The sequence below is a fragment of the Kogia breviceps genome, chromosome X, assembly GCF_026419965.1.
Source record: "Kogia breviceps isolate mKogBre1 chromosome X, mKogBre1 haplotype 1, whole genome shotgun sequence".
Classification (NCBI taxonomy): domain Eukaryota; kingdom Metazoa; phylum Chordata; class Mammalia; order Artiodactyla; family Physeteridae; genus Kogia; species Kogia breviceps.
Window position 1 is genome coordinate 121,051,914 of NC_081330.1, and position 17,285 is coordinate 121,069,198.

The 17,285-nt window shown below is 42.5% G+C and overlaps 1 protein-coding gene across 9 annotated transcripts in view; it reads right to left on the reverse strand.

Moving 5' to 3' along the window:
• Positions 1–17,285, reverse strand: part of REPS2 (RALBP1 associated Eps domain containing 2) — a 237,995-nt gene that overhangs the window by 98,751 nt on the left and 121,959 nt on the right. For 8 of the 9 annotated variants that reach the window (XM_067023194.1, XM_067023190.1, XM_067023192.1 and 5 more), the window contains 5 exons: positions 16,594–16,688; positions 11,337–11,406; positions 9,816–9,869; positions 5,381–5,426; positions 1,931–2,067 (listed from right to left, as the gene is read on the reverse strand). In XM_067023194.1, coding sequence (XP_066879295.1) covers positions 1,931–2,067; positions 5,381–5,426; positions 9,816–9,869; positions 11,337–11,406; positions 16,594–16,688 — 402 coding nt within the window. The remainder of the gene's footprint in view (positions 1–1,930; positions 2,068–5,380; positions 5,427–9,815; positions 9,870–11,336; positions 11,407–16,593; positions 16,689–17,285) is intronic. The other variant, XM_067023191.1, reaches the window with a different exon arrangement.

Sequence of the window (17,285 nt, forward strand, 5' to 3'; positions counted from 1 at the left end):
AGCTATGAATACAGATGTCACCCACCTAGCTATTCTTTGGCATATATCAAATGAAAATACTTTTCCCTTGAAGTCCTATCAACATCGGAGACGTAAAGAGAAGCCGTCTGAATCCAGGCTCTCCTGAAAGCAGCCCCTACCGCTGGGACCTGGGAGCAGGCATTTGATTTGAGTGTGAGGCGAGCACGACAGGGCAGGAGGTCAGCGGGCCCAAGCCAGGTGCGGGAATGAGGGGCTACTGCCACAGGTGGCCACGGCTTGGGCCCTCTGCGAGCCATCTAGGGGGCTGCGAGGAACGGGGCACAGAACTGTCCCACTGGGGCTCAGGGAGTCAGCGGCTTTCCTCAGACCCCCTCTCCCCGTCGGTCTTCCGTGGCAGTGAGTGCCTAGGGGCCAAACATGGCACTACTTGAATGACATCTATCACCTCATCGACACCCTGTAATTCTCTGGAGGGTTGGTCCTGTTTTCGAGATTGGGAACCTGAGATGCAGAAAAGATTAAGCCACTTGCTGAAAATCAGATAGTTAATACACAGCTGAGCTGAACTCCAAATTCAGTCTTCTCTCCCCCACTCTAGGGCGCCACGTGGTAAAGGCCATGGCCCGTCCATTCTCCAGCATAGCTGGCGCTCCTCGTGAGGAGAGAGACACAGCCTGAGAGAGGGGGGCATGTTTCCAGCCTCTCTCCTTGCAAGGGAAACGTATGGAGATGGTTGCCCAGATTGTTTTAATCTTCTTGTGTCCACAGAAAAATCTTCTAAGTCAACATCCACCAGCCACGTGAAATTTTTATAGCATCATCATCCGTGGCTACTCCCACCCCAAATACCAGTGACTATGAAATTATGCCAGAATTTGGATCAAAGTATGGGGGAAAATTCAAGACAAATTTTTATCTGATGAACTCATGGCAGAGAATCAAATTTCATAGAGAGTTCCAGATTCTGGTATATTAAAAAACAATCTATAACTTTACTATGAGGAGAGTACTTTATTAGAACAAATAAAACATGCTGAGCTCTGCCGGGACACAGGGGTCACGCTCATGTGTGAGCCAAGGAGATTCTTTTCTTGCTTTAGTAAAAAAGATAATCATCTGCAAATCACTAGCATCTGAGGTTGGCTTGATTTAAAATGCACAGAGATACAGAAAAAGTTCCAGGAAATCACTGTATTTAGAGCTCGCCTGCATTAGTCAGTGGAAAGGCCCTTGCGCCTCCCAAAATAACACTTGGGACAGCAGCTGTACGCTAGCACCTTCACTCATGTGAAGGCATGGCTCGCATCTGCGGTTCTGCAGGCTCCCGGGAGGACAGCTCCTCTTCATAGGGAGCCAGGGGACCAGACAGGCCGCCCCACACTCCCTGCCTCCAGCCCAGCTGTACAGCAGCTGCCTTGAGCAAGTCCCATCCCCAGAAGCCCCAGAGCAGCCCAACTGAAGGAGCCCTTGACCCAGACACCCACACTAAACACCTAGCCATCAGTCAGATTGAGAAAGCAGAGCCCCCTTAAGCATTAAGCCTGGAGGACACAGGATCTTCACCAGAAGGATAAAATGCAGAAAATTCTGGCCAGGCACTGCCCACCAAGACCTTTCACAGAAGAACGGCATAAGCATCTGAGGAAATCACAGATGGCAATCCTGGACACACATTACCACGATGCAGAGAACAAGACCCTGGCCGCACACTCAGTGCACTGTCTGGGGAGGAAGGATTTTCATCCTCTGGGTAGAGAATTTCATAATTCCTGGTCCACAGCAAGTGTGGGCAAGGCTCCAGACACACGTGATATCTATGTGCCAGCCACGTGAAGGCCGTCCGGGCCAGGTCTGCTCGTTCTCTGGACCCACAGAGGCCTCTGTAGTGACACCCATCCAATGACTCCAACAGGAAAGGGAAGGGCTGGGGCGCAGAGGGGCACTTCACCTGGCACACTGGGCTGGAAGACTTTATTCAGATCCAAGGAGGAGGCTCTGGAATGCGTTTTCTGTGGCCGCGGTGGCGGGGTGGGAGGGTCCTCGCCCCTCTTCATGGTCTCCTCTATGGAGGTGCTAGAGTAGGATCTGCAGCAAAATAAGGGAAGGTCAGAAGGCAGACAGCAAAGCTTTACTCTCTGAAATTGGGCCGAAACAGAAAATACCCACAAAAGGCAAAGCGACTGCCAAGCCTTGCTGAGTTCCCAGAGCAGCCAGGCACCGTGCTGCCCCCTGGATACCACACCAGCTGCAACAAGCGCCCAGCCCCCAACCCTGAGTCACAACCTTTTTTAACCTCTTTGCTCTTATTATACCTTAGACCTAAACCTACCCCAGAGGGAACGCTTTCTGTAAATTCAAATCCATTTCGATTGGAAGTGTTAATAAGAATAACACGTAAACCCTTCCACTCAGGTACTTCCATACTTTAACAGAAGGGCTTCATGGTATTAACTGACCGCAGAACTCTTCTCCTGTTTACATGCAAACGTGATAACAGGCACATATGGAACTGGGACAGATAAGCTGAGAGTAAGAATCAAATGTTCAACGGAATATGCCCCAAATGAAATTCAGGAGAGGAAAACACACATCAGTCAGGTTGAGGGGCTCTGGTTGTCTTACCATGAGAAATACAGGTTTGGGGAAATTTTCAAAGCAAAAGCCTCCTCTTAACCTTCTCTCTCAATCTGCAACAAGGCAGGAGCTGAATAGGCAATTTCAGAGATTAAAACTCCAATTCACGGCATTTAATGAAAAAGGAACTAAAGTAAGTTGCTAAAGGTCACACAGCTAGAAGGTTACATACGTTTCATTCACATTCCAGTCTCAGTTTTTAATTATATCTTTAAAATGTTCTGAGACTGTCTGCCTATGAGCCAGGGAAGAAAACCTGGGGCACAGCTAGACTATATATTAGAGCCCTACTTATTCTCTAAATTATTTCAACTCAGTACATGACTCTATCGCTTACGTATAAGTTTGCGGATGAATTCCTAATATGATTTTCTAAGAAGCTCATGTGTACCTCTTATGTCTGTCCTATTCAGCTTCTGAGCTAACTTCCTGTCAAAGAAGAAAATGACCTTTGAGTCAGAGATGTGTCCTACAAATAAATTAACCTCAGAAAAGTGTCTTGGTATTTAGCTATTACGGTGGCACTCAGGAAATTAGAATCTATCCATTACTATTAAGCAACTTCAGTTCTTGGTAAAGATGGTTTTGACATAGCAAGTTCTTATTTTCCTGAATAACTTCCTCAAGGTTTCTCTGTGGTAGTGCAGAGGTTTTTTGTCATGCAAGGTTGCAATCTTTAATAAGGCCACCATAATGGTATGTGACATGCTCTGGGGTGGTCCCCTGTAACACAACTGGCAAGACAGGCAAGGCGAAGGCAGGCGGGAACTAGCAGGAAGGGTGCTCTGATCCTTTCAACCAGAATAAAAGGGAATCCATAGAAAAGGACAACAAAGTTTTCAAATGGGAACTCTTGATTAAAAAAGGAAATTAGAGACCCTGGCTAGAAAGAACTTTCTACGCCAGATACAGCTCTAGTGACATTTTTCACTCAAGAAAGAGAAAATAATGTGTACGTGTATAAATCATGTGTGCGCGTGTGTATATATACACACATACATATACTTGAGCACACAATCTCATACTACATCTTATTCCATTTTACTTCCATATATAACCTGTGTATTTGTATTTTATATGGAAAGTTAAATGAATATCCAGTAAGTGATACAGTAAAACTATGACTGCAACCAATTAAAACATAAATGTGCAGGGAATCAACAAAATGACGAATGTAGCAATGTTAGAAGGGTGATTTCCCTTTCCCTTACATTTCTACATGGCTTTATTATTCTAAAAAGGAGGGTTAAAATAATTTAATTCTCACGGTCTCAGTAAGGACCCAGTTGGGTGTAGTGAAAATAAAAACATCCAAATTAGACCAAGAGACCAATCCCTAAAAGAATAGTATATAAAATTTAGCAGAGATATTAATAATAGAATATGTGACTGAGATTTTGTCATTTCACTCGCTTTGAGAGGAAGCCAGTAGAAGTAAAAAACTGTGAGGTTCGGGCTTCCCTGGTGGCGCAGTGGTTGACAGTCCGCCTGCCGATGCGGGGGACGCGGGTTCGTGCCCCGGTCCGGGAGGATCCCACGTGCCGCGGAGCAGCTGGGCCCGTGAGCCATGGCCGCCGAGCCTGCGCGTCCGGAGCCTGTGCTCCGCAATGGGACAGGCCACAGCAGTGAGAGGCCCGCGTACCGCAAAAAAACAAAACAAAACAAAAAAACTGTGAGGTTCAATTTCTGCCCTTCAGAGAAGGGTTTGCCTACTATGAAGGCAGGTAAATGTTACTATTCCTACATCCTAAAGCCAGCACGGACTAACTTGTAAAAGATCCATTCATCCTTCAAAAACAGGATGAGTAAATGTGCTGGCCATAGAGAGAAACAGGAACTATAACTTCTTTTCCTACCAAAATGAATTAGTATACCTATTATTTTAAAAAATATGAACACAGATATCCGTACCTTCTACAAGGGGTAACTCTGACTTACAAGGAGACGAGAGTTCCTTAAACTGGCAATATTGCAAGCATACAAAATATCAGATTTAAATTCACTTCTCAGGAATATATCTAGCAGCCAAAGGAGGAAAAAAGTCACTAAGCCAAAGCAAAACTTGGAAAACACACACGTAGCGTCCTGTCTCCCACTGCAGTCTACTGGTAAACAGCAGTCTCAACACCATTTCCCCTCTTTGAGGTTCTAGTATTTCTATGAGAGTCTGTATTTCTCTTCGTTCCTCTCCTCTGATGTCTGATGTCAACCCCAGCACTGCCTTACTGGCTCTCCCTCTTCTACTAACCTCTACTGACTTAAAAACTGTGAAGTTGAGAAAAGGCTCTAAGAGGATGAAACAGTCCACCAACACTGCTTACCTGAAGTTTCGAGCCGCACTGAAATCGCCAAGTATTTTAGTTCCCTACTCTAGATTTTATCCCCCAGACTTCCTATTTTTTTGGCGTTCACCTTGTCATGATAGGACATTTCAGTGTTAGTTTCCTTTGAACCATACTTCCCGCTTTCCAAAGCTACTTTCCCCCTCTTCGTTCTCATCCTGCAGCAACCGGGTCACATCACACTGCCCCTTTCTTTGTGTCAGGCGCCCGGAGAGCCGCAGCCCCTCTCCCAGCGCCAACAAACACAGAAACTAAGCGCCTCCCCAGCAGCCCTGCGGGCTCCAGTCAGGTCCCTCGTGATGAGTGAACTCACCCTCATCCTAAGCTTCAAAGTGAAGGGAAAAGATTTTGGGTTGGGAGGTTTGTTTCTACTCAGGGACATGGCACAAAGGGCATTCAAGCAGAAGTTAAACAAACACTACCTGGATCTTGGTCTTGCTTTGAGACTGTTGGAATCCTTAGGAGTGGCTGAAACAAAGATTAGTTGTTGTTTGCTTGGGTTTCATGTCTGCAGTTAAACAGGTTTTAAGCAGCACCTGGGCTAGTACAGAACACATCAACAGGTAAACACGAGGTACAGGTATCCGTGTGGAAAACTTGACCGCTTCCACATTTTCATGATTCCATAGTTTTATTTCTAAAGCTAAAGGCACAATTAAGAAGAAAGAAAAACCAACATATTTTTCCTTTCATCAGAGCATTAGCCATGAAGCCATTCTCAAATCGAAGTTGATTAATGAACTAATTTCCAGCCTAAAAGACAACTCTCTCAAGACGTTATCTATTTATACAATGATGGGTTCAGACTTGAGGGTTTCTTGGTCTATCATGGTAGCCTAGTAATAACAGATTTTGAACCAGTCTCCCCTGAAGACTAGGAAGAAATCTATTGGGCTCCATATTTTAAGATTTTCTTAAAATACACCACCAGGACCGCATGGCCACAAGAAATCAAAGTCCCACAGTTAAGTCGAAATGATCTATGCAGCTTTTCCTATAAGAAAATATTCTCGTGTCCCAAATCGTACAGAGAATATTATGAAGTGAAATCATTAAAATATTTTGTCAACCATACAACTTTTCCTTCTCCAATTTAAATCATGAACTAGCTTGCTCACTGCCAACACACACGGAGCCTACTTTCCCATCATAAGTTGTTGGGAGTAATGAGAAATACTTACAAAAACATTAATTCTCTTTTTACGTTTTCAATCCTCTGTGGAACACAACTTTAGAAACCACTAGCTGTGCTAAGGTTTTGCAAACATTGCAAATTTTTCATCATAAAATGTCATACAAATTCAAAGAAAAAGTGCTACTAACTAGGAGCAAGGAGAATATAGTCTGTGTACTGTTTGCACAAATTTTTCCGGAAAGAAAATGTCTCACTGCATGATGCCATCCTCTTGCACATTACTCCAAAGATAAAACCCCTCCTTGGTATGAAGCAGGCTGGATTTCTGACGATCATTAAACTCCTTGGGTTAGATAAGCAGGGCAGAATGCAGAGCTGAGACGCTAACAAGGTCCAAAGCAAACTAGCAACACACGTCCCCTTAGCTTCAGTCAGCTATAGAAGACGTGCTTTTCTCCCAACTGAAGCGCTCTGGCTTCTTGGAGTGAGGACACAGGCACCTTTTAACTGCAAACCACTGAAAGGCTGCCGGAGCCCCGAGAAGCATGGGAGGCCCAAGCAGTGTGAGCCTGCCTTGCCCGGTCTCGTGCGCCCGCACAAAGATGGACAACCACCTCCCCTCCTCCAGCCACCCGGCGGCAAAAGATGGCGGCCCAAGAGAGCCTCTCCTCCAGCCCAGCAGGCTACCTGGGGGCTGGGCGGACGGTGCGAGGGCCACTCACCACGAGGCTGAGGGCCACCCTCCAAGCGGGCCGCCCACGGCTGGCTCCAGCCCGCTTCTCTCAGGCCCCGCTGCTTCCCAGAAATGTGTGGGCAGAAGTCTCAGCCATTTTAAAACACTCTTCCCCAAATCAGACCGCGGTGACCGTTACTTCCTTTGCCCACTGCCACTATCTTTGTCTTTGTGCCAGGGGGAGGGATGGGTGTGGAAGGAGCGGGGAACCCTGCTGGTGAGAGATAGGCAGGCAGGAAGGCAGATGGCGTGATGGGTGTGGCTGAGCCGTGGAGACCAGGCCAGGAGTCCTGAGGTCCAGGGGCTACTCCTGGCCATGACCCTCTCTAGCTGTGACCTCCGTGAACCCCAGTCTCCTCACCTACAGAACGAAGATAATAAAAATGAGGCCCCTTTCTCACTCAGAGAGAAAGAAAGTGAAGGCGCTTTAAAAACTAAATGTATTCTAGAACTGCAACATATTACTGCTGTAGGGTGTTCCTAATTTTTCAAGCTTAGAAATCTGGTTTTGAAATGTAGTTCCTTCCAGGACAGCACAGGAGGTGCAGGCGGGCACAGGGAATGGCAGGAGAGACCACGGGGTGGCAGCCGGCAACTGGGCAGCTGGGAGGGTCTCCAAGAGCAGGCTGAGGACTACAGGGCAAGGGCGAGCAGGCCCGCGCCCGCGGCAGGACCCGGAGACACAGAAAAAGATGGCCACGGTGCAGTATGGCCTTTTGAATTAGGCTAGAATGTGCCGTTAGCTAAGAAATCCATCAGATTCCTCTAATATGTACATGTTCAGCACTTCAAAGGGTAAGGGTCTATGAGAAAAATATGTTAACAAGGAATACCGTGTTCCCTGATGACGCAGTCCCATCCCATCTGTAAGCCACCACATTTTTTCACCACCATTACCATTACCCTGGTTATCACCACCCACTGTGGAAGGAAGAGCAAAAGAGGGAAATGAGATCCCAGGCAGGGCTGGTACGCTTCCACAGGTTCGAGATCAGAAAAAGCTGGAGAACATGACTTTCGTTAAGTCTGCCATCAGCCTCCAAGCCCCTGAAAATCAGACTCAGCATTTGGAGCATGTGAATATCCACAAAAATGGCAAGGGCAGGTTGGGTCAGAACCCAGGCCGAAGCCCCCAGGCGGATCATAGCTTCTCACTGAGCTGGGCCGAGGGAAGAAGAATGAGAACTTCCTAGAACACTCCAGGCGTGTCATCTTTCCAGGAGACAGAAACAGGATAGGAGGGCAAGCCTAAAGTTTAATTCTCCAGAAGGCGGCAACTCTCCTGAGGTGAACTGCCCACATGGCATGGACAGCCTTCCAGAATTAGAAACCACCACCTTGAAACTCTTGTGTCTCCCACTAGGAATCCAAACATTCCCCGGAAAAGAGGGTATTAAATACGTTTTCAGATGAGGGATTCCCTCATATCCACTCCAGAAAGGGCAGCAAAGGGAAGAACAAATCAGAAACCACATAGCATGCTCCCAGGCAGAATGTGAAACAAATTCAGATATACTTCACGTACTGTGGCACGCACACCCTGATAGGTGTTGTCTGGTGACGCCATGCCCTACTCAATGAAGGAATGTTGAAAATGACATCTAAAGCTCATGCCCCAGAGAACACGTAATGCTCATGGAAAAAATAGGAAGAGTTATTAGCCTGACTGTTGGAGAAGCACAATTTAACTCTCCAAATTTAAACAACTTTTACTGATACCATAACATGAAGTTTACAAAAACTAGGATGTATCCACTTCATTTCCAGAAATTAAGAGTTGGAAAGTACCTACCTCAGGCATCTGTCCTATGCAAATAGAGCATTTCCGCCTCTGATGAAGGAACCTGAATCAGTTCCAAAAGCCAAAACTAGGCTTGAGAATTCCAACCACTTTTGGAGTCACAGTTGATCTACGATCTTAATTTTCTATTTCTTAACGTCGCTTTCTAGAGGTAGTGGTTCCCAAAATAGGCTGAACATTAGAACCCCCCTGGGGGGGGGGGAGGGACTGCCTAAAACTACAGATTCTTAGGCCTCATCACTGCAATCAATCATATATTCTCGTTCATATTCATTCCCCCTCCCTCCGCCCCTCTCTCTCCCTCTACCCCTCTCTCTTTTAAGCCTTAAATGAACTTAGTGTTTGGGAAATACTGTACTGCAGCATAAGCCTCGATGTAAATTGATTCCTTTGTTCCAACTTTAAAAAAATAAAGCCTGGATGATAGCTAGTTAACCAAAACAAACATGATTTACTTATTAAATATTGAGAGATAACAATGAAAGAGAAAGCAGCAACTTCTTTCATGTGCTCATAACCAGAGCTCCAAATAGGCATGCCATCCCTAGCCAGTTTGTTCTCAGCTAGGTTCATCTTGGTTCAGTGATGGCTCTGTTGAGAAAGCTGAGGCCACAGGCCCGACCATCTCCATGGTTCCCGGACAGTTCTGACTCTCCAAGAACCTGGGCAAACACGACTTTTATTTCTCTCCTTGGAATCTACTCCATGTGTAAGCACATTTACCTGCCCTCCTGGTAGTGAAGCATAATGAAAGCATTTGAGATTTATGCTTTGGAAATGGAAAGTTTCACCTGTGAGTCTCCCATTAATCCACCCCATCAGCTTACTCTACACAGAAATCACAGTGGCTTGTTGAAATCTTCCCAAATCCAAGCCTTCTCAATTTTATACTTAGTGACAATGAGACCCTCGATTCAAACTGAGAAATCCTTTCAGTGAAACCTATATTCAGAACTTAAAAAGAAATCACCCTCTTCTCATACCTGAGAAGAGGGGAGGAGTAAAAAAGAAACCAAAAGATTTCCTTAGAATAAAACACAAGACAAATATTTGGACAGAAATATATATATATATAATATCACAGATGTACCAGTTTTCTCACTGAAACTACAGGGTTGCTTTGGTTTGTCTGTTTGTTTGTTTAAGAAATAATTACATTAAAAATATATTAAATTGGTTTTCTCCTACCTGAATCCTCGGACATATCCTTTGGTAAGGCTTCATCCGTAGCACTCTTCAAAGCTAGCATCGTTTTGTTTTTAAAGAACAAGAGAGAGAAAAGTAAAGAAAAAAAAAATTTTATGTCTCAGGCACATTACATTAAAACAAAGAATCCCTAGTCATCACTTATGAAAACGGTGTTACAAACATCTATAGTTGCTCTAGCACTTACTAAAACAATAAAAGTCTCCTAAACTATGGTAACAGGTTCTCCTCCTACAGAGAACAGAGGTATTTTCAATGTTCCGGAGAGAGTGCCTCTAGTGGCTGTGAGGAGTATTACCAGGAAGCATGAAATTTCCCCATTTCTTTCCTGACATCCAGAGCAATGACATAAGGATCTCTCTGAGAGTGAGAGCCAGGATTCAGGATTTTTAGAGCTTGCCAGGTTATTCCAGTGGGTAGTCAAGGTTAAGACCCACTAGTAAAGACAGTAATCAGAGTACGTGCTGCCACAGACAACATCTAGGTTTGCCTGCCTCTCCTGAGCAAACACTGAAACAGAGAGCATGCAATTACTGTTTCCTAATGGGAAACACATTCTTCACGTTTAACTCCCATACAAAGCTACATCCATGGCAGGTCATGATAACAAAACCTGAAATAGCTGCACTGATTTTTAGTCCCTTCAGATAAGCCTTTCATTCATGGGCAGTGAATCAATATCAGATAATAGAAGGAATACTGGCTTGAGAATTCGAAAATCTTGGTTCTTAACCCTGCTCCTTTTCTTACTGAGCAAATAATTCATACTGCCTGAACTTTAGTTTACTCATCTCTGTATTTTATGTGATAAAACATACCAGCCTCCATTCCATTTTGTGAGGACTGAATACTACAGTGCATGAGGAAGGACCTGATAGATTGGATTATAAAGCATTATACAGAAGTACGGCAGGAGGTGGGGTGTTCCTCCCGCTCTTCTAGATAAGTCCCAGGCCAACTCATCCCTGTGCTTGATGCTAGGTGTAACACGGAACACCGTGCTGCACTGCTCTCACCCGTCCGGTAAGGTAAGCAAATCATCACAACCCAACATCCACAAAGTCACAGAGAATAAAGCCCAAGGACAGAAACTCTCTCCAGAAGGTAACTTCCTCGAGGATTAGACCTGTGTACAAATGTGCATGTATACTGATATTCTGGGATCACATCTGCCAACACAAGATGTTATGCTCACAAACCGTTCAGCTTCTAGTCATTTCCTAATTAGTACGACCAGATTCCAAGAAAAGGTGTTGGAGTAGCCTGAGGGTCAGCACTGAGCACGGGGTCATAACTGAAGGGCTTTGGACACTCAGGGTCTTGTTACCACTTTATGAACTATAGTTTCGTGACAGCAACTGGAACTACTTAATCCATCCAAATGTGTTCATATACAGAGAACAGTCCTCAGATGCTCTAGAAGCCAGCCATTCCAAGAGAAGTAGATTAAAAATATATATAGGTAAAGTGTCCCTAAAGGGAGAAAACTCATTCTTTTCATACCTTGTTTGTCATCACCAGTCACATCTTGGGTAGGGACAGGAAACTCGGCCATGTCTTTCACAGATAGCTTCTTGGAAAAGAAAAGTAAATTAACAATATGGGTTGGAATGGAAATGAAGTGATGTGCACATCTGATGCAAATGTTTTTAAAAGCTATGTATCTTGCCAATATTTCTGTCTCCCATAAACCCTGACATCTAATACTATTTTATTTTTTAGGTTTCTAGTGAGGTATAAGTGAATTTGTATTGAAAAATTTATATACACAGAGGTAAAAAATAATGACTTAGATTGAGGTACATGTATAGACCACACATTATATCTCAATCTGGTGTGGGACTCAGCCAGAGTTGTGGAGCATTTGCCCACGACTCCAGTAAAGAACAAACCTGTGCTCTAGGTACTTTCTCACAAGCAGAGAGAGGTTCTGACAAGTGGCCCCATCACATGGGCATTTGCCAGGATCTCTTACGTAGAGGGTGTTCAACCCTGATTCAAACAGCCTCCTTGTCATGCAATAAGAGAATTTTACTGATGAGCAGAACAAAATTTTCTGCTAACTCACTGAAGGGAGAAGTCCTCACTTATACTAAGATGAATACCCAAATCGATCAAGTATTGATTAGTTTAAAATTCTATGTAAAATCTACTTACTATAATTTCTTCTACACTCAATTAACATGGACACTGTCCTCTGATAAGATTAAAGGATAATACATATTCATAGTTGATATATATATGTAAACACATTCTAGAAAGATATATAAAAATTGAAGGGTGATGGGGTAGGTGGGGATAGGGATAAGAGGAGAACTTGTCACTATACGCCTTTTGATATTCTTTTTATTTAAAACGTATTAAAAAAATCAAATAAAGATAAATTTTTAAACTTAAAGAAGTAGGGTAAATTCCTGGAGTTAGCCGGTGCTCCAAAAGGTTAACTGGTTTACCTCTCAGAATCTGAACAGCCCAAGAGACATAAGCAATACTTCTGTTTTCAAACTGTTTCAAAGAATGGAGTTAGAATACTGCTTGGTGGTAACCTGATCTAGGGTTTAGCCAGCAACAGGCAAGTCATTCTTGGCATTACAATGAAGCCTCCAGATATAATTTAGAACAGAGAATGTATCCCAACAGCGCCCTTCTTTCATTTTCTTGTCCCACCTGGATTGTAACCCAGATCCTTAGCAGAATAAAATAATTTAGGAGTAGAAAATACAGATAAAAAGAAATCCAAAAGAACACTGTTGAAAGAAAATTTTTAAATCTAAATAAAAGGAAAGACACCCCATGCTCATGGGTCAGAAGACTTAATATTGTTAAGATGGTAATATTCCCTAAATCCATCTACAGATTTAAAGCAATCCTTCTTGCTTTTTTGCAGAATTTGACCATGGTCATAAATTTCATATAAAAATGTAAGGGACACAGAATAGCAAAAATATTCTTGAAAAAGAAGAACAACTTACCAAAAAGTTACAGTAATCAGGACACTGTAGTACTCACATTATGACAGACATATAGATCAATGGAATAGAATTGAGAATCCATAAATAAACCCTTAAATTTGTGGTCAACTGAATTTCAGCAAGGGTACAAAACAATTCAGTGGGAGAAAATTGTCTATTCAATAAATGATGCTGGGACAACTCGATATCCATATAAAATTAAGAACGCAGTTGGACCTCTTCTTCACGGCATATATAAAAATTAACTCAAAATGGATCACAGACCTAAATGTAAGACCTAAAACTATAAAACCCTTAGGAGAAAACATAGGAATAAACCTTCATGATCTTGTATTAGGCAATGGTTTCTTAGATATGACAGCAAAAGCACAAGCAAAAAAAGAAAAAAATTAGATAAATTGAACTTCATCAAAATACAAAACATTTGTGTTACAAAGGATACTATCAAGAAAGGGAGGGAAAAACAAAGAAAAATACTTGTAAAGTATACATTTAATAAGAGATTTATATCCAGAATATATAAGGAACACTTACAACTCAATAAACAGCCCAGTTTATAAATGGACAAGGGATAGGAATAGATATTTCACGAAAGAAGACATACAAATGGCTAATTAGCACACAAAAAGATGCTCAATATCAGAAGTCATTAGGAAATTCAAATCAAAACCACGAGATATCACTTCACTCCCACTAGGGTGGCTAAAATCAAAAAGACAGATAATAACCAATGTTAACAAGGATATGGGGAAACTGGAACCCTCATACACTGCTGGTGGAGGAATGTAAAATGGTGCAGCTGCTCTGGAAAGTAGTTTGTTAGTTCCTCCAAAAGTTAAACACAAGGTACAATATGATCCAATTATTCCACTCCTCAATATATACTCAAGAGAAATGAAAACATGTGTGCACACAAAAACTTGCACATGGACATTCATAGCAGCATTTTTTCTAACAGCCCAAAAGGGGAAACAATCCAAATGTCCATCAGCTGCAGAATGGACAAACAAAAAAAATGTGTTAGTATCCATACAACGGAATACTATTCAGCCATAAAAAGGAATGAAGCACTGATACATGCTACAATGTGAATGAACTTTAAAACATTACATAAAGTGATCTCATCACAAGAAAAAAATTTTTTCCCTAATTCTTTTTTTTTTTTTTCACTTTTATTTTTTAATTTTTTTTTTAAATTTATTTATTTATTTTTTTTTTGTGGTACGCGGGCCTCTCACCGCTGTGGCCTCTCCCGTTGCGGAGCGCAGGCTCCGCGGCCATGGCTCACGGGCCCAGCCGCTCCGCGGCATGTGGGATCTTCCCAGACCGGGGCACGAACCCGCGTCCCCTGCATCGGCAGGCGGACTCTCAACCACTGCGCCACCAGGGAAGCCCTTCCCTAATTCTTTAATGGCGTATTTATGTGAGATGATCGATGTTCACTAAACTTAACACAGTAATCGTTTCAAGATGTATGTAAGTCAAATCATTTTGCTGTATGTACAACTTAAACTTATCCAGGGCTATATGTCAACTCTATCTCAATAAAACTGGAAGATCAAAAGCAAACATTATACTAAGTGAAAGAAGCCTGTCACAAAAGACCACATATTTTATATTTCTATTTATATGAAATGTCCAGAATAGGCAAATTCAGAGACAGAAAATAGCTTAGCGATTACTAGAGGCTGGGGGAAGCAGGGAACAGTAGATGACTGCTAATGGGTACAGGCTTTCTTTTTGGAGTGATGAAGGAAGATGTTCTAAAATTCGACTATAGTGAGGGTTGCACGACTGTCAATATACAAAAAAACCACTGTATACTTTACACAAATTGTATACTTTAGATGAATACGGTATATGAATTATATCTCAATACGCCTGTCTACAAAAGAAAGAAATCCAGTAATCTAAGAAGTACTGCTAAAGACAAGTGTCCCTGAAATTATAATCTTTAATTCTGGATGGAAATAAGTACATGGTACAGCTCTGCTGTCTTTAGGAAAAGGTGTACTGCTGAGCAAACTTCTCAAGACCTGACTCAGCTACAGCTCCATACACAACAAACACCTTTATGGAGTCATCCTTCACAGGGCTGGTACCAAGATCTATCTAAGCTCCAAGCATGGAGAATTCCCTGGCGGGGTCCAGTGGTTAGGACTCCATGCTCTCACTGCGGAGGGCCCGGGTTCAACTAAGGTCCCACAAGCCACGTGGTGTGGCCAAAAATAATAATAATAAAATAAAATAAACTCCAAGCATGCATTCCTGTGTTTAAAATATCTCCACTTCCAGGCTTCACAGCCACCTGTATATTTGCTCCTTTCCTTTTAGAGATGATAAGTGAGTACATGAAGAACAGCAACAGAGTCAGTAATTAATTTCTCCAAAAAAACCCAGCATTATTTATCTCTGCTGGAAAAGCAAAGACCATCTGATACCATGGCAAGTTGGAACAAAACGTTTAACTAGAAAAAATGCAAATTATGACTTTTTTAGTAAATCACCTAACAACGACATAATTTTACACAAGCAGGGGTACCCATAGCAAAAAAAATTAAAAATCTAAAAACAAAACAAAAAAACAAAACAAAACAAACAAACAAAAAATAAAACAGGGTAACTGCATAAGACAGTTGTAGAGATGTCTGTCCTGGCCTGACAGACAAACTTCTCCATACACTGTCAGCAACCCCAGGGTACACTGAGGGCCGGGAAAAGTGACTGACAATCATACTTGCTTCACCATCATACACATTCTACAGAAAAAGAAATTGAAAAAGCCAAAACTCTTCGAATGCACATCTATCACTCCACCTGAAATCACTTTATTTCCTTCCCAAGAGTAGAGATCTGCTGAGGAAAGGAACACGGAGGCTACGACTCAAAGAAAGAGCAGTAGAGAGGCCAGGAGAGATGTTATCAGAGGGGCGCAGGAGAAGCAGGCTTGACCCGCTCAGAGAGGAGCAGAGAGGATGGAATCCACAACATGCACCACAGGCACGAGAGCCTTGTGGGAAAGAATAAATCATCACACACAATCACAAGGAATTTTTTAAATGGCCCTGTATCCTGCGTTTGACTCCTATCATCTTGCAACATCGGAGCACTGTAATAGGAGCCTATGAACAAACCTCCATTTATGAAACATTTCCAGACTTTTTTCAGGGTGGGAACGGCAGGTATCATAAGCTGTCATCACAGCAATCATAATGGTGGTGATGGTAACGAAAGTGCTGATATTAACAGTAACCATAAGGACCCCTAAAGCACACAGTTAAGCCCCTGCATCAGTGGTCCAACGTGATAGGAATTCTTCGGGTTTCTCTTGAGGATCATCCAAATCAGGCAGCTTTCAATGTGATCTGGGGCCCTCGTATACAGTTCTCAAACCTCCTCTCAAAACTGTGCTGGTTCATTACACCTTGTTAATAATCAGCTGCTAAAAATACAACTTTACAATGTTTACTTCAAACTTAAAGCTCGGTTAAAGTAAATAACCTGGCTTACATTTTTCTGGCTTAGTTTGGCTATACCTAAATTCACCTCTAAAAAGTCAAGAGGCTACTTTGCTTTTTTCACCAAATCTAGTTTTAGGGAGAAGAGAAAAAAAAGATAATTATAGATATATCTGGTGTCTAGATTTGAAATGCTGAGCTTCAAAGTAAGTACTAAGTATTAAGAGAAATCGTTATGAAAGCAAATTTTCCAGAGTTTGTAAAGAACAATCAGCTAATGGATATACTAGTACACACATCCTTACTTATTAACATATGAAGATCTTTTACCTCCATCCGATTCAAGTCACGGGCTTGTTGGTTTGCTGGTATTGACTCAGAGTAAGAATCAAATAACGCACACTCCCACTTGGGCTTAGGAAAGGCTAAGAAGAAACAAAAAGAATGCATAAGAATATATACTATAGTCATGGTGGTCATTGTTTCCTAGCAGCTTTTCTGTGCTTGGTAAAATAGAGCAACAAAATCAGCCAGCTCCTATATACTAGAGATGGCACTGATCACGCTGAGGTAGTATCTCAAGTTCTTTACGTATAGAAGCTAGTACTTCTGCCATGCCCACTTTACACGCAGTAAAACTAAGGAAAAGCGAAGGTAAGCACCTTAGTCAAGGTCAGAGAGCCAGTAAATGAAGAGCGGGGACTTGAACTGCCTTCACTCCTGCTGGAGGGTCCATGCTGTCAGCATTTCATGTTGTAACACAGAAGTCATTCCCCACCTTAACCATCACTATCACAATACTTCAGTTTTAACTAAGCTACTAGCACCATTTTGAAATGGCAGTAACTATGATGATAGTTTGAATACCATAAACATTAACTGAGGAAATACTTCATTTTAGCTATTACTACTGGAAGTAAATAGACAAGATCTTACAATGATATGTACCAAAGAAAGCTTTATGAAATACTCATTTCTTTTGGTTACCAGGAATAACAAAAATAAGAGCACAAGTTCTTCCT